The sequence below is a fragment of the Ranitomeya imitator genome, chromosome 7 (genome assembly GCF_032444005.1).
Source record: "Ranitomeya imitator isolate aRanImi1 chromosome 7, aRanImi1.pri, whole genome shotgun sequence".
Classification (NCBI taxonomy): domain Eukaryota; kingdom Metazoa; phylum Chordata; class Amphibia; order Anura; family Dendrobatidae; genus Ranitomeya; species Ranitomeya imitator.
Window position 1 is genome coordinate 34106103 of NC_091288.1, and position 27145 is coordinate 34133247.

At 39.9% G+C, this 27145-nt stretch overlaps 1 protein-coding gene across 2 annotated transcripts in view; it reads right to left on the reverse strand.

The window, feature by feature from the left end:
• The window catches only part of DPP4 (dipeptidyl peptidase 4), an 80391-nt gene that overhangs the window by 20741 nt on the left and 32505 nt on the right, over window positions 1-27145 (reverse strand). For both annotated transcript variants that reach the window (XM_069733045.1, XM_069733046.1), the window contains exons 4-13: window positions 18985-19080; window positions 16871-16965; window positions 16716-16790; window positions 15147-15199; window positions 12619-12691; window positions 10569-10689; window positions 8794-8954; window positions 5005-5108; window positions 2520-2649; window positions 526-564 (exon numbers count right to left, since the gene is read on the reverse strand). In XM_069733045.1, the coding sequence (XP_069589146.1) occupies window positions 526-564; window positions 2520-2649; window positions 5005-5108; window positions 8794-8954; window positions 10569-10689; window positions 12619-12691; window positions 15147-15199; window positions 16716-16790; window positions 16871-16965; window positions 18985-19080 (947 nt within the window). The remainder of the gene's footprint in view (window positions 1-525; window positions 565-2519; window positions 2650-5004; window positions 5109-8793; window positions 8955-10568; window positions 10690-12618; window positions 12692-15146; window positions 15200-16715; window positions 16791-16870; window positions 16966-18984; window positions 19081-27145) is intronic.

Genomic DNA, 27145 nt, shown 5'->3' on the forward strand with positions numbered 1-27145 from the left:
ACTAATGTGCATAAACAATTACACCTCTAAATACAATGATATTATATTATTACAATTAATATTTATTTAACTGTTTAGACGTGGTAAGACACTTAAAGGGGTCGTCCAGGGCTACAATATTGATGACCCATCCTTAGCATAAGTAGAGCAATCAGTTTAAGATCAGTAGATGTCCTGTACCTGGCACCTAAACAATTACTTGTTTGCAAGTGTATTAAACAGTAATAACATCAGTTCCAAAAATAAGTTACCGAAAAATAAGGTGAGCCAATCAGCCACAGCGCCGTGCACTGTTTAGTGGCTGTTTTGGGGTACTGCAGCTCGCATTACATTGTAATGAATGTAATCTAAGCTGCAGTACCCAGGAATGGCCACTAAATAGCAGCAAGATGTCAGACCCCTACTAATCTAATAATAATCACAATTCTACAGAAGTATTGCTGCTTGGTGCTATCAGATCTAACCATTTATATATTTAAAACACTATTCTATCTAAGCACTATATCCCTCTAAATGAATACTTACATTTCCAACCCAGCCAGTTGTGCTTTCTTCATATCCAACCTGCAATACAGAAAAAAAAAGAGAAATTTTATAAATCAGAATAAGACTGGTTTCACATTTGCGTTTTTTGCCGCTGCGTTTTAACGCAAAAAAAGCATGCGTTTTTTTCCTATATTTAACATTAAAAACGCATGCGTTTTTTTGTATGTGTTTTGCCGCGTTTGACGACGCATGTGTCGTTTCTATGCTTGCGTTTTGTTGCGGAAATGCAACATGTAGTAATTTCTAGAGGCGTTTTTTGCCGCAAAAAAACGCATGCCTTTTTTTGCAGCAAAAAAACGTATTGCTGTCTATGTAAACGCATGCGTTTTTAAGCACATGCGTTTGGTTGTGTTTTTTAACGCATGTGTTTCCATAGAGAAAAACACAAGAATACACACTGATAAGCCACCCCCCACCATCAAGGTGATAAAGGGATCCAAACCCTAACCCTAACCCTAGCCCTAGCCCTAACCCTAACCCTAACCCTAACCCTAGGTATCCAAACCCTAACCCTACCCCTAACCCTAGCCATTTCAATTTATAGTGGGTTTTCTAGTTGATTTTTATGATTGGCAGCTGTCACACACTAGAGACGCTTTTTATTCCAAAAAATATTTTTTGCGTTACCACATTTTGAGAGCTACAATTTTTCCATATTTTGGTCCACAGTGTCATGTCACACGCCCTCTGCCCTCTGTAGTCCCATTGGTGGTGTCTGGATCTTGATTTTTCTCTTGTGAAATTTCTCATCATGCTTTTAAAAAACGCAAACGCGGTAAAAAACGCATGTAAACGCGTAAAAATGCGGCGTTTTTTACCGCATACGAAAACGCATGCACCTAAAAAACGCAGCGTTTGAACGCGTTTACATGCGCTTTTTTCACCACCTGCGGATGCGTTTTTAACGCTGCGTTTTTTAACGCAAATGTGAAACTAGCCTAATGGAAGGTACAAGAAATTTTTTTTATTACATTTAAAGAGCTTGTCCAGTCTCAAGCTACAAGTCAGCACACTCCTGGCCACATTATACTGTTTCCGGCCTCGCTCAATACACTTGCACGGAGCAAGGCTGCGACCATTAAGACAGTAGTCAGATTGTGGCAGGGAGAATGCAAATCGTCAGCAGTGGAGAATCCTGACTGTGCGCAGTGTACACGATGTGAGGATTCACAAGTCTGCAGTCTTAGTATGACTGCAGACTTGTAGCCCCTTTAAATGACAATGCCCAGTTATATAGTAGGAACAGTTTTTTCTTACCCACCACTTGCCATAAATATAGTATAAGTAGTATTACGGTAGACCCTCAACAAACAGATATTGAAAGACCACCATAAGGACTGATTGAATGGGGATAGCGGAATAGTCCTTTAATGCGTGTTCCTGCAGTCGCCACAAGGGGGAGCAATGGAGCTGAAAATAAATATATTGAACACAAGGAAAGCTGTAAATCCCCAAATTCCCCGATTAGTGGTTGATTCTATAAATGTTACATCAGGAAGCCGATATGAAGATCTGTTTTAAAATAACTAGATTCCAACTCTTATGACGATATGTAAAGAGGATCAAAAAGATTCCCAGGACCTTGGTTCAGCGGCCACATCAGCCAATCCAGAGAGCCACAGACCTCATCCTTCTTGCCGACATCCCCAACTCCTCTTTAGATTTGTAGTCCTGGTGTAGTGACAATATTCCCACGCGATGCGCATGTGATGTCTCGCAGGGTTTACTAATCAGGAACCAAGGATTCCGGCAGATAGAAGGAGCTTTGCAGAGTTCTGGTGGCCTTAGACGACCCACTTTTGGATCATCTCTAATGATTTATCATATAATCACATAATGTTTAAAAAATTAAAAATTGATACGTTTGAAGGCGTTGTCTTGTTAGAATGGCCATTTTTGACAAAGACGGTACATTTAAAAAAAACCATAAATAAATCCAAAAGCAAAACAAAAAAACAAAACAATCAACATACCGTCAAACAGTTCCATGTTGGTTCCGCCCAGGAACACAGTGCAATAGCTGAAACGTTCTGAATCCTTCGAAGCCACTGGACGGCCATTCTTTCTTTTGTGGCCCAAGTCACTCCACATAAGTAATGGTCCCTATAGTCACAAGAACACCAGGAATCAGAAACCAACACAGACCTGTAGAGTCAGTATACAAACTGCTGCAACTTCTGTGTTTGGTTTTTAGAGTTTTCCGCCTGTTTTTCATTTGCTTCTTATTCTTCTTTTAATTTGCTCTCTTTTTTTTTTATAGGGAATCTGTCTACAAGTTTTTTCTACGCCATCTAAGAGCAGCATGATGTAGGGAAAGAGACCTTGATTCTAGTGATGTATCACTTACTGAGCTGCTTGCTGGAATTTTGATAATTTTATCTGCCGCAGACTCGGAGAATCAGAGCCGCTCTATTCACTCTACTGAGACCAACAGGGTTGGACTGGCCCACCAGAGAACCGGAGAATCCTCCGGTGGGCCCTGACTTCTCCTTAAGGAGAGTTCATAGTGCAAACCTTGCAGTTGCTAGGGGGCTCCTCAGTGGAGGGGAAAGGTGGGCCCTCAGAATTAAATCCTCCGATGGGCCCTAACACTGCCAACAGAGGTAGTTGGGGGCTGAGCTAGGCTGATCTTTAGGCACTCCCATAAAAATGAATGAAGCAGATGTGTGCACAATCAATCACGGCTCCATTCACATGGATCTCATCAGAGCCCCTCTTCTTCAGTCTCAGAGGTTAGACCCCGCCAGCGGATAAGGAATCATTTCCAAACTTTGCTCTCATTTTCTCCTGTTTTGCTGCTGCAAAAGTGTTTAAAAGTTCTTTATGTAGTTGAGCGATCTTGAAAAATATTACAAAGAGCTCCTGCTCAGTTCTGTCAGCCCTCGCTGTTCCCCACTGCCACCCTTCTCTCGGGGTTAGAGGTAACAGGAGTGAAGGGGAAGAGATATGACACTAATCCAGGGAGGAATGAGGTTATATAAAAGGAGCAAAAAACATGAAGATGAAATAAGTGCAGGATAGAAGCTGTGCTGATATATCAGCTAATGAAGACAGCAGCAGCCTAGATACACACAGACCTCCTGTCCAGCCTGTATTACTGGCAGCGACACTCTCACAAGAGAAGAAGCATAAAACTTGGACTAAGTGATACGTTACATATCAGGGGGTATAAAAACGAATTAAAATGTTATAAAATTATGTTTAATTTTTATTAAAGATAACCACTAACATGATAAAAAAAGTTTCTTTTTTTCAATGTTAACAGGTCGAATTTTCTTTATCATAGATGTTTTTGAAAAGTTGTCAAGTATAGTCTCCATGACCTTCATGTAAAATGCCTTTATTATACAATACAATGTCTCTCAGGGCAAACAAAAAAGGCAAAATCTTCCATATCTCAGGAAGGTCTTACTATCACTGTGATTCTATGAATAGCATAAATTACCTCTTTTGCTGTTCATTCCTGCTTTTCTTGTCTTCTCCTGCATTTACAATACTGACCAGCAGAGGGAGCAGTGCTACTACATATCCTGCATTCAAGTCCTATTTTTTTTGTACTCAACTTTTTCCAATTGCTGCAAACAATCTGCTTCAGGTAACTCATCTATTAAACTAACTCATCTTTTAAATTTACTGTATGCATTTTTAATATTGTATTTTTTTTTTTATTTTTTTTTTACGCATTGACCCATAGGATGGGATTATAGCTTCGAATCACGTGAATCTGTTGGATTTGTTTCATTGAATTTCCAGACATATGCCTTCAATTTTTTTTTTAAATTTGTCCAGCAGGAATTTGATATCCATGGCCTGCTTTAATGCAACTCATAAAAAGACAAATTAAAGAGAGGATTTCTTAATTTTAGGAACGACTTGCATTCCCCATAAAACAACATTTCTCAGAAGTATGTCTGATATTGGTGAAATTTTATTCCTCATTGAATTTTTATAAATATGAAGAATACAAGTATTTATTTACTAAAAAAAAAAAAAATGACAGAAGAACTGATGGGTGCTCTTCATACATCATTTTCTTCAAGGGGTTGTCTACTACGAGGACAACCCTGTCTTAATTTGTAACAGCGCCCCATGTAAAAAAAAAAAAACACCTTCAAAAACTGCACAGTTCCAGCAACGTTAGTCCTGTGTATTCCAGCGCTCGCATGACATTGTTACTTCAAGTGAGCGCTGCAGCCAATCAGTGGCTATTGATGGGCTGCAGCGCTCACTTGACCCAACAATATCACATAAGTGCTGGTCTTCACAGCACCGATATTGCTGTAATGGTGCCTTTCTAGAAGGTGAGCATTATGATGTTTTTATTTTACATGCTGCATTTAACAAAGGCTTTTGCAAGTGGTGGACAATCCCTTTAAGATCCCAAAAAAGTGACATCACTGTGACTACAGTTGTGCGTTCTTATAACACTCAGGTAAATGATAATAATCACTTTCTTACCCATTTCTTATGTCATCCGGTGCTAAAATTTCCGCGAATGACACGTTGTTAAGAGATTCTATATTTGCAACATACAACCGCACCGTGGGGTTTTTGGTTCCTGCCTTAAATGCAAAAAATATGGAATCAGTATAATAATATGGAACAGGTTTAATATATAGGGAGAATAGATCAGTAATATAACGACAGACAGCTTTTCATATTTCTCCTACAAAATAATAATAATAATAATAATAGATTCCGTCATCCGAAAAAGCGGTGTTAGGTTTCATTCACATGCCGAGACTTTTACAGTTTATGGTGAATGCAGCTGATGTCTTCATGGCAGAATTATGGGCTGTAGACATGTATCGCTTATAATCATAATTATATGTCATGGTTTCCCAATGCGTCTGTAAAAAGCATGGTCTGTCTGTCTTTTTTTGATAAGTAGGTGCTGGGATAACGTGTTATCTGACCAAGCTCCGGTGTTATCTGAGTATCTTGGGTGTGCTCGAATAATATGTTCAAGTCCCTGCGGCTGCATGTGTTGTGGCTATCTACCGCCACAAAACATGCAGCTGCAGGGACTCGAATATAATATCCAAGCACGCCCAAGATACTTGGATAACACCCGAGCTTGGTCAGATAACACGTTATCCCAGCACCTTCGCTCATCACTAGTAGAAGTTAAGTAGTCAACCCTGTGTGTAGGTCCCCTTTATGCCTCCACATCAGGTCTGACCCATCATGGTGTGGGCTCCCCATGACGTCTAATGATGACTTGTGGTATCCAGCACCAAGATGTTAGCGGCACATCCTTTAACTTCTGTATGTTGAAAGTTGCAACTCCCACACGTGCTCGATTAGATTGAAATCTGGGGAGTTTGGATGCTAAGTTTATCACCTTGTAACCTATCTCATGTTCCTCCAAGCGTTTCTCAACAATATTTGGTGTTGGTAAGTAATGAAAACTTCACCTTCTATCCAAATGTTGCTGAAAATATGAAAAAAAAAAAAAAAAAAAAAAAAAAAAAGAATATTCTCATTCACTTTATGCAGTATTAGCCCTCTGTGTCTGTACTGCTACATACTTAGGCTGATAACTGGTTCATGCAGCTTTACATGAACACCCGATCCTTACACTATGGCCGGTCCGAATAACTAAAGCAATTGTTACCATCCACCTCTCGTGTCTCCCTTTTTCCTCATAGTTTGTAGCTTGCGAGCAGCAGGGCCCTCATTCCTCCTGGTATCTGTTTTGAACTGTATTTCTGTTATGCTGTAATGTCTATTGTCTGTACAAGTCCCCTCTATAATTTGTAAAGCGCTGCGGAATATGTTGGCGCTATATAAATAAAAATTATTATTATTATAAGGATCAAAACCAGTTCCCTTCTTCCACTGCTTCATGGTCTACTTCTGATGTTCACATGTATATTGTTGGACAATAAGTTGGAGACTTGGGGTCATCATTGGCACCTTGATCAGTATGAATAGCCCGGTGAACATCGAGCTGTGATGTTCCTTGTGTTCTGACACCCTTCTTTTATTGCCAGCAGTTACTTTTTTAGCACTTTTTGCTACAGTAGCTTTTTATAGGATGGGACCAGATAGGTTAACCTTTACTCTCCATCACATTCACCAATTGTCCTTTCTTGGACCACTTCTGATAAGGACTAACTAAAGTTGGTGTGACTCGAAACAACAACCTGGTCAATCGGCCATGACAGTAAACTATGGCCGGTGGACAGAAGCCCTGAAAACATCCACGGCTCATCAGGTGAAAGTGGTTCTCAGGGCTCCCATCCAGTGGCCACAGATTACTGTCATGGCAGATGGACCAGGTTCTGTGAATCATTTCGCTACAACTTTGGTACTATCCATTGTAAAACCAGGGTTGCCAACTTGACGATTTATTTTTCTGGACAGGTTATCAAAAGATCAAATTAAGGACGCCTTAATTATTTTTCAATGGACAGGGCAAAAAAAGTGTCTTATTCTTACTAACTGTTCTGGAATTCTGGACGGTTGGCCACTCTGGCGACAACTCCTGCCAATTTCCATACACTCCCTCACAATTAGGCTTTTGGCAAAAGTCATCAACGTTTGATTATTTTGTCTGCTTTTAGTGCATTTCATACAAGAGTCAACTCTTGCTTTCCAGTATTATAATATCACGAGATACTCAATATTAATAGCTTTACCCATCAGTGGTTATTCATGAGTGACAATGTCTAAATGTCTGAGAGCAATTCACGAGCTTCCTTTCTACAGAATAGGACACCATATGGTCCTTTTTTTCCTACAGAGGATTCCGAGTAATGATGTACAATGCCCATTTGCTGCTTGATTCATTATACAGATGCTTTAAACATATGCCTGACATTTTATCACCTCCACAAGAGAATGGGGGATGTGTGACAACATTCCTTTGGCACATGAACCTGACTTGGCATCAAATGTGCAATGGTTGCTTCCTGGCTACGCGGATGATACGTACAAAATTGTGGTGTACATAACTCGGACATTTGGGTGGAAATATTTTAAGTCATCAAAACTATCACTAAAGACTGTAAGAAAAGACGTAGTATTAAGTAATGAGCGTTAGACGTACTTTTCAATCACAGTTGCTTCTCGCACCAAAGGAAAATCAGCACAGATGTGTCAAACACGTTACGGTCTATGGCAAAAGCTTTAGTAAAAAACTTTAAAAAACATTGGTTAAGGGCATATGTTGTTCCAGAGGAAGGAGGAGGCAATAGGACCATCAACATTTGGTTTGGTGAAAGCCTTCTGCTATTTTCCGCGACAGCAGATCCTCTTCCTTGCAAGCAGCTCAACTTTACAGCCAAACCATCCTCCACCAAAGAAAGATAAGAGGGTTGGAATGGTCTACTACAAAACATAATATTTCAATGACGCATGGCAGTCCTTCTCTGAAATCCAATAGTTGGGCATGATGATGACACTTCCATGGAGTGCAACCAAGAAAGGTCAAGAAGAGTTGGTGGCAGAAGCATACATGTCACCCAGCTTGTATGAAAGTGAAGTGGTAGGGTTTCATAGAACCATAGAATGTTAGAGTTGGAAAGGACCTCCAGGGTCATCGTGACCAACCTACTGCTCAAATCACTAAACCATCCTAGACCGATGTCTGTCCCGCCTCTGTTTGAAGACTTCCATTGAAGGAGAACTCACCACCTCTCGCAGCAGCCTGATTTCATAGATCTACAAATGTATTTGTCAAAGGGAATCTGTCAGTAGGATTTCACCTCCCCCAAACTATTTTTATGCACATGAAGCTCTTCCAAAGACAAGTCCAGTAACGCCTTTACATGGACAGTCTGTTCCTCCGTTACTTGAAAAATCGGCATTTGGATTGATATGAAAATACAGTTGAAGAGCTTTCGGCAAGTGTAAGGACTTCCCAAGCCCCCGTCACTCCAGCTCTATTCTCCACCCAGCACAGCCTCCTCATCATGCTTGTCTGACAGTTTCTTTGCTTGAAGTCATGCAGAATAGAAGCCGTTAGTCAAGCAGGAGGAGTTAGCCCTTGGCAGGGAGTAGAGCTGGAGTGACAGAGGTTTTGGAAGAGCTTCAACATGCCGAAAGCTTTCCAGCCTCATTTGTATATCAATTCAAATGCTGACTTCTTAGTAACGATGGAATGGAATGGCCATGTAGAGGTATTGCTGGACTTGTCTTTCAAAAAGCTACATACAGTGTAAACAGTTTTTTGGCGGTAAAATCCTGATGACAGGTTCCCTTTAAGTGGCATGTAACATTATTATAATTCAGATGACTGACCTTTGGATACGGGATATGAATTGTCTGCGGATACTGTTCGGATTCATCTCCATAAAATGTATATTCTATAATTGGAACTTCTGTGTCATTAAATTCAGCATAGGTCAGGAATTGACCACCCGGTGACCACCATATAGCATTATTTGTTGAAAACATTTCCTCTTTAAAAAAAAAAGAAAAAAAATAGTTATAAAAATAGTAATAAAATACATTACTTTTATATACAAAATGGGTAAATAATACAATTTTATAGACAAACAGTGGTTGAGTAAATTTATAATACAGTCATTAATAATATTAGATAATAGAGAACGGGCAGGAGCTGGGCCAGCATCTTTGGCGGCAGATGATGGCTTTGTTATTTTGCCATCATCTGCCTTTAACAGCTGTATGTGGAGAGAAGCTTCACCAGCCGACGTTAACCCATTAAATGCCGCTGTTAATCTATGTTGTAATCGCTCATTAGTACCCCGTAACCTAATTACCATGATGGCAGGGGATCTGCTGAAGACCCCCGTGTCTGTCATGATGGTACTCCTTTGAAAGCAAGCTTCTGGCTGGTGTTCATAGGATGCCATCATTTTTGCTATACCTTTACAGCTATATGTGCTGTACGTACCTCAAGCAATCAGAAGATCACAGGTTCAAGTTCCCTTAAAGGACTAATAAAAACAGTGTAAACTAAAAAAAGTTATAAAAAATGTGAAAAAAAATATATTGAGTTTGAACCATCAATTGAACTTCCATCGAAAAAAAAAAAAGAAATAAAAAAATATTTCCACATCCGTAATACAATTAATTCATCTTATTGGTAAATGCTGTAATGATTAAAAAAAATCAAAATGCCGGAACTGCAATATTTTTGGCCTCGGCAACACCACAAAAATGCAATAATAGTCATTAAACGCATCGTATCTATTCTACACCAAAACGGTTTCCATAAAAACGTCAGCTCCGAGCTCAAACAACAAGCCCTAAAACAGCTCCATTGACTGAAAACTGAAAACATTACGGCGGTCTCGAAAAAAAATGGTAGCACAAGCAAAAAAATTTTCACAAATATACAAATACTTTTTCCCCACTTACATAAAAAAACACAACTATGCAGGTATGGTATTGACCTGAGCAATCATAACTCCAGATTTTTTTTTACTGTATACTGAACGTTTTTAATAAAAAAAAAACTAAAAACAACTGCGGAATTGCACCTTTTTCGGAATTTTGCCACGCTAAAATTTTCCAGAACACAGATTTGGTTTTTGTACTTTTGAATTACACCCTTCACCATGGGATGGTGAAGGGTGTAATTCAAAAGTACAAAAACCAAATGTTTTCATTTTTTTCGCCAAAAAAACAAGTCCTCAGACGGCTTTGTTGATGGGAAAATACAAATTGTCCTTGCTCTTGGAAGAAGGGGTGAAAAAAATGAAAATGCAAAAATGGAAAAATTGCCATTTCGGGAAAGGGTTAAGGGAGTAATTTGCTGGGAATTTTTTTTGGGAGATTCTTTTTTGCCATTTTCTTTGTTTCGTTTTCCTTTAAAGTGTTCACCTTTTTGTGGATGGAATGAAGATTTCGTGTCGTCGGCTAAAAATGTCTTTTTTGTTTTCAGCCCACAGATCTGTGGTTACGTGTTGGTTTCGCCTTTCACCTCCATTTCACGCTGGCATTATAATTACATGTTCAGTGTTTCTTCCTCACCGCAAGATCCCTACATATAAATAAGACCATTTCCGAGCAGAAGGTCAGCGCACGACCAAATTAGAGAGTCTTACCTTCATACACCCAATCTGGTATTCCATTTAGGATTTTATTTTCTTCACCATTATGAGTAATTCTAACGCTTGACTCCTCGGGAGAGTTTCTGGCGTAAATGTTGTTTTCCCAGACATATACCTGTTAGGAAAATAAATTAGTACATCAAAAAAACACAATACCACATACTATATTATTTTAAAATAAGAAAGCGTCAGAATTGGGTGAGTTACATCCTCTCCTACGACGCATTAATGAGATTGGGATGATTCATAAATGTCTAAAATGGAAATATCCATTTGAAAAGTTTGAATCTCTGTATTATTTGCCGACTAAAATACTCATCTTCGACAGTACTGCAGTTGTACAACACATTACGGTCTGTAGGCCAATATTTTATGGCTTTTTTTTACATTTCCCTATTGCTGAGCTGTGACATTCTCTCATGAGTCAAATTCACTCTAAAATGGCCGCTGAATTCCCTGCCTCGGCTTTTATACAGTCTCCCATAGTCCCTGCTGATGTGATAGCTGCTTTATGACAAAATCCTTGAGGTTGGACCTGAGGTCTCTTGTTGATGTAATAATCTACAATGTGTAAAGTGGCATTGGGGATTTTTGGGGCAATTTGCGAGAATTGAATTGTAAATTGTTTGATATTGCCAGGACCTGCAAATTTTATTTAATATTATTTAATTTATTTTGATTTGCTTCCAATTAATTTGCTCATCTTTAACAGCTGTCAAAAACAGACTTGCCAAAAAAGCAAACAAAACTTTTGGATTGGTAAGATCAGGACGGTTTCCCTGCCCTCATGGTAGCTCCGCCTCCAGGGTCAGGACAATGGAGACTCGACACCTACATGTAAGTATCACCTCACTCTTGTTTGTAAATTTGCAGCCAACACATTGTTCATACACTTTAATGGAAAGTTGGCTGCATTGTGCATACAGTCTCATCTCCATGGAATAAAAACGGAGAATGCAGTGGGGTGGAAGTGGGGGACCCCAGATCCACTTGATCAATGAGGATCTCAAAGTAGCATTATGGAAGTTTTGGTGGTATATATTCATACTGTGGCAGTTGGCCTGTCCGTATACAGTGTATTAGGTGTACTGTGCCAAGCACTGCTCAGTGGCCCACCAGAAGATACACCGATTACCCGGTGGGCCAGTCCGAGTCTGCAGGGAATACTGTGAACTAAATGATGGGATGGGTATGCAATGTTTTCAGTTTCTATTCTGAGAAGACAGAGACTTTGATTCCAGCTATGTCATTTACTGCCCGGACTGCTGTAGTTTTGGTAAAATGTTTTATCACCAGTAGATTATCACTACATGAATATTTCAGAAAAAGGAGGAGGGGGGAGAGGGAAGGGTTGAAGCTTGACACTCCGAGACATACATCTGTAAGCCGTTGCAAATGAATGTAACTGGTGGGTGCCGTACCTGCTGGTGATTTTCAGCTGAAGTAGAAGAAAAGAGAAGTGGAAATATCCAGCACGTCCATCCAGTGTAAGTAAAATAACCAAAATTTATTAGAACATTTTAAAAAACAATTTTAAAAAAAGAGAGAAAGACCCTCTTTGCCTGACGCGTTTCTGGCGCACCATGGCGCCCTCAGTCATAGGAACGATGACTATGACTAAGGGCGCCGTGGTGCGCTAGAAACTTGTCAGGCAAAGAGGGTCTTTCTCTCTTTTTTTAAAATTGTTTTTTAAAATGTTCTAATAAATTTTGGTTATTTTACTTACACTGAATGGACGTGCTGGATATTTCCACTTCTCTTTTCTTCTAGATTATCACTAGTGAACTAGTAAACCTGCTTCCATGTAGTCTCTCGTATTCATGAGCTTTATATAACTCTGCCCCGACCACTGATTGGCAACTTTCTGCCTATGCACTGTGTATACAGAAAGCTCCCAATCAGTGGTGTGGGCGGGGTTATGCAGGGCTCAGCATTCAGAGAACTGCGAGATGTTCAGGACACAAAACAATAATAATCTTTATAATAATAATTATTATTATTATTAGTGGTGTTTCTTTGTGTGTGGTAGGGTTAAAGGACTTACCAGTTTATGATCAGCAGGAGACCATGAAATATACTGAATCCTGTGAGGTAGTTCATTTACAGTTACATACTGTCTAAAAAAGGAAGAAAAACATGCAGAGTGTGATACAGTATCGGGGCGATAGAAACCACTCAAATACGGAAAATACCAACATCATAAACCAGATCCACAGAGGTAATGGTTCGGATGAGTTCCCCTCCAGGCAATGAGCACGATTAGCACTTTATGGCCCCTTGTTTGTGTCTTTATGACAACTCATTACGGAGGCCGCCGTGTATTATAATTGTAAATTTTATTGTAAATGATTGTAAAAAATGTAGAATATAGACGGACTTCTCATCATTAACCTATGCACATACCATAAAGGGGCACACTCTGTTACTTGGCAGGCCTGGAGAAGTTTCTTTGTTTTTTTTGGTAATTTACGGTAATTATTCAGCTATATATGTTGAATCAACAAATGATCCTCTGATGGACCGAGGTTTGGACATATCCAGTCACCACTGGGATCATGACGTTAAAGGGGTATTCCAAAGCTATGCTACATATATCGGATAGTTGTAGGTCTTCAAAAAAGAGGATTCTTGACTAGGGTTGAGCGAAACGGATCGTTCATTTTCAAAAGTCGCCGACTTTTGGCAAAGTCGGGTTTCATGAAACCCGACCCGATCCCTGTGTGGGGTCGGCCATGCGGTACGCGACTTTCGCGCCAAAGTCGCGTTTCGTATGACACGCTTGGCGCCATTTTTTCAGCCAACGAAGGAGAGTGGGCAGAGTGATGAGAGAGAGAGAGAGAGAGAGAGAAATCTCGAGTAACGAGTATATTCGCTCATCACTAGTGGCTGCATATATGCATGGCTTAATCTATACACTTCTATAGGAATCACAGACACAGTTGAGCTTGGCTAACTCCCATTGAAGTGAACGGAGGGAGTTCCACACATGCATGGCCATCTCTCTATTCCTTTTCCTAGAGTTGTGTGATGGGAATCAGGAACCTGCATCTTTCAGTGTTTTATGGCATATCCTATATATGTCTGAAACCAGGATATCCCTTTAAAGCGGACCTTTCACACATTTCACAATACACACTGCATATAATATTAAGTAGATCTCTCAGACCTGATGAGGCTGTTGTATTTACTTTGAAATCCATGTCAGAATGGCTGCATAATCCATTATGAAAGTTTAATACAATCTCCACCTGATTCACAGCGCCTCAGTGTCCCTCCTCCCTGCGGCTAAATCTCACACTGCTCAGGATAAGCTGCAGCTATCGCACAGGCAGGCTGGGTGAAGATTGAATACAATTGGACTCATCAGCTCTCTCATGCTACAGCTGAACTCATAAAATGTTAACTTTAATATCAGGACTATAAAGCCTTTCTGACCTGGATTTTCAAAGTATATACACTAGTGTCATCTTATTATCTATACAGTTTTGAAGTGTGAAATATGGTCACAGATTCACTTTAAGTAGAAGAACGTTCCACTCGAGCATAAAATAAGAAGAATAATGATGACCGCATACCACATTAGGCTAATTATCACATTGGCTCAATATCTCCCCATCCTGCCCCGACTGTTTGCTGATTCATTTCCCATTACACTGTAGATTATAATGCAGTGAGGGCAGGTTCCTCTCCCCCCTCTGTACCAGCTGCCATTAGATTGTTTATTCTAATTTATGTATGTACTGTATTTCCGCAGATGAAACACCAGTCTTAATGTAATAAATAAATAATAATAATAATAATTAATAAATCCTATATATCCTACACAAGTTATCTTTAAGGATTTTTCCATGATTTTGCTTAATATGCACAAGGGTAGTGATTACTGTTATAAACAAAGAAATGAACGTTACATATCCCCTGAATCCTCCTCCACTACAACATTGTCATTTCAGATGTGATGTTATTCCATCCATCATGGCTGATGCAGCCAATTACTGTCCTTAAAGGGAATCTGTCAGCAGGTTTTTAGTATGTAATCTGAGAGCAGCATGATGTATAGCAATATGCTCTGATTCCAGCAAAGTATCTGTTAATGGGCTGCTCAGTGCAGTTTTGATAGAATCCCTGTTTTCTCTGCTGTAGATATAGCAGTGCTATGAATGCTGAGCTCTGCATTACCCCCCTCACGCCACTCTTTGGCTGCTTCCTTTGTACATTGTCAGAAAGCTGCCAATCAGTGATGGGGGCGGGGTTTGAACAGATTAGATGGAGTGCTGTGCACGTGACACTTAGTCTAGCAGTGATAATCTCTTGCTGATAAAACACTGATTGTATTAAAACTATACTAAGAAGTCCAGTAAGTGACGCATCCCTGGAATCAGGATCTCGTGCCATACATTATGCTGCTCTCTGATTAAATAGCAAAATCCTGCTGACAGGTTCCCTTTAACATCGAAGGTAGTATGTCTGACATATGATCAATGAGGCCAGTGGCTAGCTACTGCTAAGGCAGATTTTGGATGAAGAAACCCCTTTTACCCTATTTGACCCTGGAATATTGAAGTTACTTACTTTGTTTCAACATTCATGATTCGATAAGACGCTGTGTATGAATGCCTCCATACCTGGAAAACATAAAAATATTTCCAATTATGTCCATGCCTAACCAAAGCATCGTATGCCTGGCGGTTTCTCCACTTGACGTCATTGTCTTCCATACTTATATGAACACAATATGGCGGACTCTTAAGTTCTGTAGTATAGATTTAGCCTCTGGACCAGATCACCGTAAAACCCAATGGTCACTTAGAACCATTCAGGATCCATTTGTCATGGCCGTAATATGGACCCGAAAATGTTATGCTATTACTTTCTGCAGTGTTGACCCACTGAAAAAAACCATAAAAATCCCACATTGTATAGTGCCATCAGAAAATGAAATGTTTCCATTTAGTTTGTATATATAGTTGTAGATTCATTATTTCTTTACATTTTTATATATATTAAAAAAATTATCCTAAAATCTTAAAATGTTTCATGTGGCCGCTAAGCCTAGCATTAAGCTGACATTTCTTGCTCTTTATGGATCCCTGTTCCATAAACATCACATTATGCTAACAGTACGGAATCTTCCATAATGTGATGGTCACAGCTCTCCTCCTCCGCCTCTCTGCATAGTGATCTCTGCACGGATCGCAAAGCATGCCTCGAAAACTCTCCCATAAATGAGCGAGAGCCTATCTATTGCTGTCTATGGTCCTTGCGGTTGCTGTAAAACCTATTCTTAAATGCTACTGACAGACGCTCAAGCAAGATTGCTGAAATCATGCGCAGAAAACACAGGGTGGGCTATTTATATGGACACAGCTAAATAAAATGGGAATGGTTGGTGATATCAACTTCCTGTTTGTGGCACATTAGTATATGGGATATCAACTTTTCAAGATGGGTGGTGACCATGGCGGCCATTTTGAAGTCGGCCATTTTGGATCCAACTTTATTTTTTTCCAATGGGAAGAGGTTCATGTGACACATCAAACTTATTGAGAATTTCACAAGAAAAACAATGGTGTGCTTGGTTACAAGATACAAGATGTGCAGCATCTGAAACAATGACTACTGGAAGCCTGTGCTAGCATTTCTTCTGCAGTGTTGCTATCAGTGTGTCAAGAGTGGGAGAGGATGGTGGCATTGATAATCCAACACAATGGGCAGCACTTACGCTAAAACCAAGCACACTATTGTTTTTCTTGTGAAATTCTCAATAAGTTTGATGTGTCACATGACCCTCTTCCCATTGGAAAAAATTAAAGTTGGATCCAAAATGGCTGACTTCAAAATGGCCGCCATGGTCACCACCCATCTTGAAAAGTTTTCCCCCTCCCGTATACTAATGTGTCACAAACAGGATGTTGATATCACCGACCATTCCCATTTTATTTAGGTGTATCCACAGAAATGCCCCACCCTGTAGAACAAAAATCTGAAAATATTAGAGATTTTAAAAAAGAAAATAAGTATTTCTAGCTGGATTTAATTCATAAAAAATATTATAGAAACAAAATAGTTTACTCCTTTCAAAAATGACAAACTGTCATAACAAAAATCCATAAAAATACAACAGGAGTAGGAGGCTGTTACCTTCTCATAGTTGTACTGCAGCAGCGCATATTTCCTGTCTTGTGACAGCTCGTAGAAAGATTCATTGTTTTTATCCTGCGGATACATAAAAAATGATATTAAACCACATATATGACAAGTTTCATTACAGAGAGGAGGTTACAGCTGTGACATACTATTGTGGTGTTTGACAGGAGTATTGTTGTCTCTTTGGTTTCCACGTTGTATATAATCACATTATATTCTTGCGTCCGATGGAGATATTCATGACCTGAAAGGAAACAGAAGTTACAATGCTTTGAATAAAAGGATGAAATTTATTTTTTACATTTTGATCTGATCCTACGTGATACAGTAGTTATCAGGTAAGCACCTGTTTTACGACTGCTTGTCGTGAGGTCAGGAGTGAGAAGAACACGGGTTCTTGTCTACAGGTGACCAGAAAAGTTACTGATGCGGGATTATCGTCTTAAAGTTTAAGTGGCCTCTTAAGTCGAAAATAATGGAGTACTCTCATGCTAAATTGTGAGTTGCAAACCATAGTTAAAGTCAAGTGTAAAGTCCCCCATACTCTTTGGACAGCTGTCGGCGTTCGGCCACCAGTTAGTTCTCTTGATTTCCTGATGCACGGAGCGTTTGATGTGCCCAGTGCTAATTTGTTTTCTTTGAGAGAGCTGCTGCCAGACATCTCTCCTGGTGGGTCAGGAGCCCAAAATTAGACATGCCGGATCCTTATCTCCCCTGACATCATCTGAGTCAGCGGCTCCCATGAACATTAGACTGTCAGTTTTTTTCCTTTTAATGGCCTTCGGGTCAATCTCAAGCCATGGAGGCTTGACGGATGAAGGCTCTGTAGATATATCGATCTTCTGTAAGCCTACATAGATCTACCAGGGTCTTCTGCTCCATTATCTTGATAGTATCAAGCCATCAGGTTCCTGGTCTTCCTCTTCACCTTGTTCCTTCTATTCTTCTGACCATGATGTCTGTTTCCAGTGATCGCTCTCTTCATATGATGTATCCAAAGTAGACAAGTCTTAGCTTGGTGATCCTTGCTTCGCGTGTCATGTCTGCCTTGATTTGTTCCAAAATTGATTTGTTTGGTCTTCCTGCCATCCATGGTATTGATAGCATCCTTCTCCAGCACCACAGACGTCGATTCTTCTTCGGTCTTGTTTATTTCTCATCCAGGCTTCGCATCCATATGTTACTACAGAAAAAAACAGGCTATGTACGAGCTGTGCCTTCATCGCTAGTGAATTGTTCCTCGATCGACCTTGTCCAGTGACTTCATTGTTGGTTTGCCTATTGCTAGTCTAGACTGTCAGGCAATCAGTTGATATTGGCGGTTTCGGACAACATTTTCTAAATGTGTATTGGAGTCTTTACTTTTAAAAAAGTTGTATCCCAGTTTATGGACATAAGACACGGATTGTGTGATTTGGAACTGCTCTATAGGTAAGTGGTCACTGGATGTAAGCTAAATCATGAACTCTGAGTGGTGTAGTGTCAGTGGTAAATATAGAAATGGTAGAGGCTGCCTGTTAATCAAAGGCACCACTGAATTTATTTTAAAAGAGGCTAGCACAATCATGCAAAATTGATGCAGTAGGCTGCGGCAGAGAGTAGCCTCCTTTAGACTTATTGTAGCTGTAAAGTGGCTGCCAGTTACATAGTTGATAAAAAGTATGTATCATAGAGGTGGTTGTCATCTGTGATGTAAACCTGGATATTGCTGTAGTGCACATACTACTAAGAGGCTTTTTTGGAGCGTCTGGGCCAGGTTTACAGGCAGCCTGAGAGACAGGCGGGTGTGGATGCCCACATACCCCACCCATGGGTGTGGTTCACATGTTAAAATGTAGTCTGTTGTTTGACACATGGTCTGTGTGTGAAGGAAGAACGCCTCCTGTGTGCTATCTCAAGATTGAGCCAGTATACTGGATGCCACACACATACAGCCATTGTGTCTTGGACTGGCTCTAAAGAGACTTTGTCAAGAACTGGTTACTTTTGTTTTACCTGCACAGAAAGGCCGTTTATTTTTCCTTTGCCTGTGGCATGGTTTATGAAGCACCAATAAACCAGCCTGGACATTTAAATGGAAGCGCTTTCTGTGTTGCCTCACGACGCACCCAATTGAGTAGCAATCTCACATGGCCAAAATGCTTTTGAGCAAGATCCATCAGCCATATTTACATATTATAGTTCTTGCATCTTTGTGAGCCAAAACAAATATTGTTTGTTTGCAGCAATATATTTTGCGATCATGAAAAAGTAAAATATTTACCAGAAATCCACTGCAGTCCATAGGATCTATATCTTAATCGATCACCGAAGTAGTCATCTAACGTGTACGTGGGTCGAGGGTCTGGCACTTCTTCTTCTGGAGACAGAGAGCAGAAAAATATGTTGAACTTTATTTTCCAAACCATTTATTGAACAAGTAATGAAAATTTTTTGATAATTGAGAGTGAAAACAAAATTTAATAATAATATATGTGAATCACCTGTTTTTGCTGCACTAAATCATAAACTATAAAAAATAGTTATAGTTAAATGTCCATAGATATGACACTATATTACTTTATTTAATTTCTACAGATATCAGTGATGTACAGGCTTATACTTCCACGATGTAAATGATCACATCATGAGTTTAATGAAAATATTGAATATTATTTTTTCTTGCTGCAGACACTAGATGGCATTACGCCGACAGAACACAAAGCCATCCGGCAAACAGTTCATGGTGGAAAAACTGCAAAGAGCGAGAACGCATCTCAGTAGGACCAGAAGTTTCTTAGGGTAAGATCTCAATCAGACGTCAATATTTTTTCTTGTAAGTGAAACAAATGGATCAATTTCAATCAGCGCCTTGGATCAGATTTTGGCCAGCGTGTCAATTTTTGTCATCAGAGATTCGTCTTTTTTTTTCTCATATGAAAAAAAAAATGTCTGATGGAGATTTTTCAAGCCTCTCCTATCAAACACGGCACAAGAAGAAGAAATGATGGCACAACTACAGTCTTTGCAAAATCAGGGCCTCACATGGCTCCATCGAGAGAGAAATAAAAATGCTATGGTTCTTGGAAAATGGTGATACAAACCAATTTTTTTTTTTTAAAAAGTCTGAATTTTTTCACTTAACTTAGGCTGGTTTCACATTTGCGTTTAAAACCGCAGCGTTTTAAACGCATCCGCAAGTGGTGGAAAAAACGCATATAAACGCGTACAAACGCAGCATTTTTTAGACGTGTTTTTTAAAAGCGTTTGCGCTTTTGGTACGCATGATGAGAAATTTCACAAGCTGGTTTTTGTTCATTCTGCTTCTCAAAAATCGGAATAAAAAGCAATCAAAAATGTCACGTGCCCGAAAATGTTACCAATAAAAATGTCAACTCATCCCGCAAAAAACAAGACCTCACATGACTCTGTGGACCAAAATATGGAAAAATTGTAGCTCTCAAAATGTGGTAACGCAAAAAATATTTTTTGGAATAAAAAGCGTCTTTCAGTGTGTGACGGCTGCCAATCATAAAAATCCACTAGAAAACCCCTTATAAATAGAAATCAAACCCCCCTTCATCAACTTTAGTTAGGGAAAAATTAAAAAATTAAAAAAATGTATTTATTTCCATTTTCCCATTAGGGTTAGGGCTAGGGTTAGGGTTAGGGCTAGGGTTAGGGTTAGGGCTAGGGTTAGGGCTAGGGTTAGGGTTAGGGTTTGGATCCCTTTATCACCTTGATGGTGGGGGGTGGCTTATCAGTGTCTAGACTTGTTTTTCTCTATTGAAACGCATGCGTTCAAAAACGCAACCAAACGCATGTGCTTAAAAACGCATGTGTTTACATAGACAGCAATACGTTTTTTTGACGCAATCGAACACATGCTTTTTTGCGGCAAAAAAGCCTCTAGAAATTACTACATGTTGCATTTCCGCACCAAAACGCAAGCATCGAAACGACGCGTGCGTCGTCAAACGCGGCCAAACGCGTACAAAAAAAACACATGCGTTTTTAATGTTAAATATAGCAAATGTGAAACCAGCCTTAAAAATAATCTATTAAACTTTAGTATTGCCATATTTCTACTGACCTCAAAAATCATGTTTCTAGGTCATTTTTTACAATAAATACCATAATAAATAAATACCATAAAAACAACCCCAAAACATTGGCAGAATTACATTTTTTACTATTTTATTCTACTTGGAATTTTTGTTTCTGTTTTTTTTTTCAATATATTTTATGGTAATATGGTGTGATTTCAAAACTACAACTTGTCCTTAAAAAAGCAACAAAAAAAAACCAAGCCCTGAAATGGTTGTGTCAATGGAAAAATAAAATAAGTTATGGTTCCTGGAAGAAGGGGAAGGAAAATTGTAAACTTCAAAACAAAAACTGGTTCAAGGGGTTAATATGAGATGCCCTTCTAATAGGTATAACAGGAAATGATGATAAATAAATAGAAATGTTAGAGATCTCTCTTTATATACCACACCCCAAAAAATCCCGACAAAGTCCTCTGAGAAGATCGAAGAAGATTGAAGCCATCATATTTTCATAGCATTTTACATTAACCCCTTAATGACCGAGCCAATTTTTACAATTCTGACCACTGTCATTTTATGAGGTTACAACTCTGGAACGCTTTAACGGATCCCGCTGATTCTGAGAATGTTTTTTCATGACATATTGTACTTCATGTTAGTGGTAACATTTCTTCGATATTACCGTACTTGCGATTATTTATGAAAAAAACGGAAATAAGGCGAAAAATTTTTAAATTTTGCAATTTTCAAACTTTGTATTTTTATGCCCTTAAATCAGAGAGATATGTCACATAAAAGTTAATAAATAACATTTCCCACAAGTCTACTTTACATCAGCACAATTTTGGAGACAAAATTTTTTTTTTGTTAGGGAGTTATAAGGGTTAAAAGTTGACCAGCAATTACTAATTTTTACAACACCATTTTTTTTAGGGACCACATCACATTTCAAGTCATTTTGAGGGGTCTATATGATAGAAAATAACCAAGTGTGACACCATTCTTAAAACTGCACCCCTCAAGGTGCTCAAAACCACATTCAAGAAGCTTATTAACCCTTTACGTGCTTCACAGGAACTGAAACAATGTGGAAGGAAATAATGAACATTTAACTTTTTTTTGCAAACATTTTACTTCAGAACCATTTTTTTAATTTTTACAAGTGTAAAAACAGAAATTTAACCCTAAGTTTTGTTGTGCAATTTCTCCTGAATATGCCGATACCCCATATGTGGGGGTAAACCACTGTTTGGGCGCACCGCAGAGCTTGGAAGAGAAGGAGCGCCGTTTGACTTTTTCAATGTAGAATTGGCTGGAATTGAGATCGGATGCCATGTCACGTTTAGAGAGCCCCTGATGTGCCTAAACAGTGGAAACCCCCCACAAGTGACCCCATTTTGGAAACTAGACCCCCAAGGAACTTATCTAGATGTGTGGTGAGAACTTTGAATGCCCAAGTGCTTCACAGAAGTTTACGATAATGCAGAGTCGTGAAAATAACAAATATTTTTTTCCCACAAAAAAGATTTTTTAGCCCCCAAGTTTTTATTTTCACAAAGGTAACAGGAGATATTGGACCCCCAAAAGTTGTTGTACAATTTATCCTGAGTACGCTGATGCCTCATATGTGGGGTAAACCACTCTTTGGGTGCATGGCAGAGCTCAGAAGGGAGGGAACACATTTGACTTTTTGAGTGCAAAATTGGCTGTCGTTTGGAGACCCCCTGATGTACCTAAACAGTGGAAACCCCCCAATTCTAACTCCAAACCTAACCCCAACACACCCCTAACCCTAATCCCAACCCGATCCATAATCCTAATCACAACCCTAACGATAATCACAACCCTAATCCCAAAACAACCCTAATCTCAACACTAACCATAACCCTAATCAAAACCCTAAATCCAACACATCCCTAATCCTAATCTCAACCCTAACCTCAAACCTAACCCCAATCCCAATACACCCCTAACCCTAATCTCAACCCTAACCTTAACCCTAATCCCAAACCTAACCCTAATCCCAAACGTAACCCTAATGCCAACCCTAATCCAAACCCTAACCCTTATCCCAACTCTAACCCTAACTTTAGCCGCAACCCTAGCCCTAACTTTAGCCCCAACCCTAGCCCTAACCTTAGCCCCAACCCTAACCCTAGCCCTAAGGCTACTTTCACACTTGCGTTGTGTGACATCCGTCGCAATACGTTCGTTGTTTTGGACAAAAAACGGATCCTGCAAATGTGCCCGCAAGATGCGTTTTTTGCCCATAGACTTGTATTGTTGACCGATTGCGACGGATGTCCACATGTCATTGTGCACTGGATCCGATGTGTTTTGGCGGACCATCGTCACAAAAAAGTTCAATGTAACTTTTTTTGTACGTCACGTCCGCCATTTCCGACCGCGCATTCGCGTCCGTAACTCCGCCCCCTCCTCTGCAGGACATAGACTGGGCAGCCGATGCGTTGAAAAACTGCATCCGCTGCCCACATTGTGCACAATTTTCACAACGTGCGTCGGTGCGTCGGGCCGACGCATTGCAATGGCCCCGTACCGACGCAAGTGTGAAAGAAGCCTAACCCTAGCCCTAACCCTAAATTTAGCCCCAACCCTAACCCTAAAATTAGCCCCAACCTTAACCCTAACCCTAAATTTAGCCCCAACCCTAACCCTAACCCTAAATTTAGCCCCAACCCTAACCCTAACCCTAAATTTAGCCCCAACCCTAAGCCTAACCCTAAATTTAGCCCCAACCCTAACCCTAATTTTAGCCCCAACTCCTCTAGCTGCCGGCCGGCAGATCATGACCGGCGCACTGCGCATGCACCCGCTATTTTCTTACCGGATGAAGAAGCCGGTGGGCAGGAGGGGACGCAGGAGGATCCAGGGACACCGGTAAGTATAACAGGGTCCCCGAATCCCTCTATTTCTCTGTCCTCTGATGTGCGATCACATCAGAGGACAGAGAATAACACACCGCTTTTTTTTTTGCGGTTGCCGGTAAACAGTTAGTTACCAGCGATCGCAAAACAGGGGTCAGTAAAAACCGACCCCGATCATGTTCTTTGGGGTCTCGGCTACCCCTGGCAGCCGAGACGCCAAAGATCCCCCGGGTGCCGGCCGGCGGGCGCACTGCGCATGCGTCCGCCATTTTTTGGCCGGAACAAGATGGCGGCGCCCATCGGGAGCCACGAGGAGCACCGGGGGAGACAGGTGAGTATCGTGGGGCAATTGGGGACCCCATTTCTCTGTCCTCTGATGTGCGATCACATCGAAGGACAGAGAAATTAAATAGGAAATCGCGTTTTGTTTTTATTTGCGACCACCGGTAAACGGTTACTTACCGGCGATCGCAACCCAGGGGTCGGTAAAAAAGCCCCGAATCATGTTCTCTGGGGTTTCGGCTACCCCCGGTAACCAAGACCCCAGAGAAAATCTGAGTCTGGGGGGCGCTATTCACTTTTTCCACAGCGCCGTTAATTAACGGCACTGTGATTTAAGTACCCTTAACTGCCGCCGTTAAAAGGCGTATCGGCGGTCGTTAAGGGGTTAATAAAACAGTAAAAAAAGAGGCATAACCGCAAACAAAACATGAAACTGAGACTTCAAAGCAATTAACTCAGAGTAGAATATTCAGTTTATCCGTGGCATCTTCAGGGGTGCATAACTTGTGTTGTATAAGCTGACAGTGCCGTTGGACACAATCCAACTTTTTTGAAAAAGTTATAAAGTTGGAAAGTTGTTAATAATACCATATGCTTCTTAGCTGTTCTTCAACTCAAATGCCCATTAAAAACAGATAAATGTCACTCTGTTCCACAAGTCCATATATTTTCCTAAGATGCTATGAGATCGTGTGTAAGTGTGACACATGCAAGGGGTGGAATCATGATTAAATAAAACTAAATTAAATCTTTCTTAATTATTAACAGGTTGTAATATATATTTTGTTATTGTTTTTAATTCTGCATTTCTGAAAAAAAACCTGTATTTTTCTAATCTAAACTGTCCCCTTTAAAACCACAGTTAGAAAGGGATATACCTTAAGTAATGCAAATAAAAAAGGTGTAATACTAATAATAATGATAATAAATGAAACACAAACAATAAAAATGTACAACTAGATCGCGGCATATGTAGATGGAGTTGCAAAGTAAAAATCGATACCCAATGCTATTTCACCTTAACTTTTGTTGAACAACAGAAAAAGAGAAAAATGATTTTGGCACAAGTCACACCACTTGTGTCATGACTCGGGATGGGGTGGTTCTGGCTCCATCCTAGTCTTGTCAGGGTTAAGTCTGTCTGCCTCTCTTTGGTTCTGGGGAAGCTATTTAATGCTGGTTCCTGTGTCCAGTGTTGATGATACTTCCGTCTACTTGGTTAGAGGTCACTGACCCAGGTTACTCATCCGTAATCGCTGTTCCTCTGTGTGTGTGAGCTTTGCTGCGCATGACCCGGTTTGTCCCTTGACTATTGTGCCTGTCTTTCTGCTTGGTACTGATTAATTCCTCCTGATTTTCTGGCCCCTTAGCTTGCCTCTGGTTACACGTCTGTCTTGCCCCTGGTTATCTCATTTCCATCTGGCTTCTGACCCTTGACTTTGCTCTCTGACTACGTTATTGGTTTTGTCCTTTGTATTCTGTGCCCTCAGTAGGCTCCCCGTCCTTGCGCATAGTAGCTCTGCCCCTGTCATCATGTGACCGACAAGCCCCACCCCCTGTGATCACATGATCGGCTAAGCTCACGTCCTGTGTGCACTATGCTCCTCGGTCTCCACGCATCCTGTGTATTGGCGTGCGTCCCCTGTTAGCGCCCCCAGGCTTAACCCCGGTGTCACTGTCCCCGTGTCACTACAATTTGAAGTAGGTGGGATGAACTCAGTCTGCGCTTATACTCTACACCATGTACAAAATAACAAGAACATAGTCTGCCTTGATGGTCAGAGTTCAGTATTTGGTCAGTATTTTACATCGGTATTTGTAAGTCAAAACCAGGAGTGGAACAATCAGAGGAAAAGTATAATAGAAACATATGCACCACTTCTGTATTTATCACCCACTCCTGGTTTTGGCTACAAATACTGATGTAAAATACTGATCAAATACTGACCGTGTGAACGTGGCAATAATAAACTGGTCATATTATACAAGCATAACCCTCTGTGATACAAAAGTCAAAACTCCAACAAGTGTTATTTTTAAACTGGTGGCATTACCATTATAGGGTTGGTAGTTGTTTTTTTTTTTTTATATAAACATATATTCTTTATATTACTAAGAATCTCATGCAATTTATCTCATCAGCTCCCAGCGATTGCAAAATCTTGTTGGTTTTCCAAATGACAATAGAGGTAATTTATCTTGTCTAGTGCACCAATGGTCTTTTGTCACATTTTTCTCTATTTCCTATTGTTTTTATACAATTAGTATTGCATTTGCACATGTTTTGTATGCTTTTATGCCTTTTTTTGGCAGTTTATATAGTTTTTGTCAGGTAGAAAGGGTTGTGGCTTTCTTGGAGTGAAGAGTGAACTGACATTTATCATTTTTGAACCTTTTGAACTTTTAAACAAGTCCTCAACAATTGCTACAAGCCTTTGGCTAGTGAAGAAACAAGAACAACAAGATAAACGGGATCTGCAAGATCAATAACAACAACAATAAACAAGATCAATAGCAACAACAAGAACATGAACAGAAGCAACATGAACAACAACCACAACAAGCATTGTGGATTGCTTTAGTAAATTTGGCCCATTTTTGCGCCATCAGCGAAAAAAAGCACACCAAAAAAGTAACTTAAAAATGACTTTCATGATAAATTCCCTCCAATGAGTTATTAAATTCAAACAAAACCACCTGATGCTCAATTTTAAGATGTGACATGTAGCAAAAGTAACGCGACCATATTCCCATGGGTTTCTTTAATCTTAGCGTATTAGTCGTCCGAATTCCTAAAACATTCCAAGTTGTAGATTTCCGGTAATAAAAACCAGGGCCATTATAATGAAACAAGATAAAGATTTATACTTTCACATGTTGTGTCATTTATAGTGCAGTGCTCCAAACACTTTGTAAGATTGAAGCAAGGTCTACCCTTATTTTATAGACTTCTGCAGTCTTATTGATAATCATGTCCCTCTAAATGTCCTTATCCGAGGTTATCCTATTCTAACTAGATAGAATGGCATCCATAAACCATGGTGGTTATTAAAAAAAAACTAAATCCTAAGACAATAGAAACCTGGAAGTCTTACAATTTCCCAACGGTCACATAATATCAATAAACGTTGGGTAAAACGCCGAATCTTACGCCTTATTACTTGCCACGCCCTGGAGCCCAAACCTGTCTCTTATTACCATGGCTCATTATTTTCCAAATTCAGATATT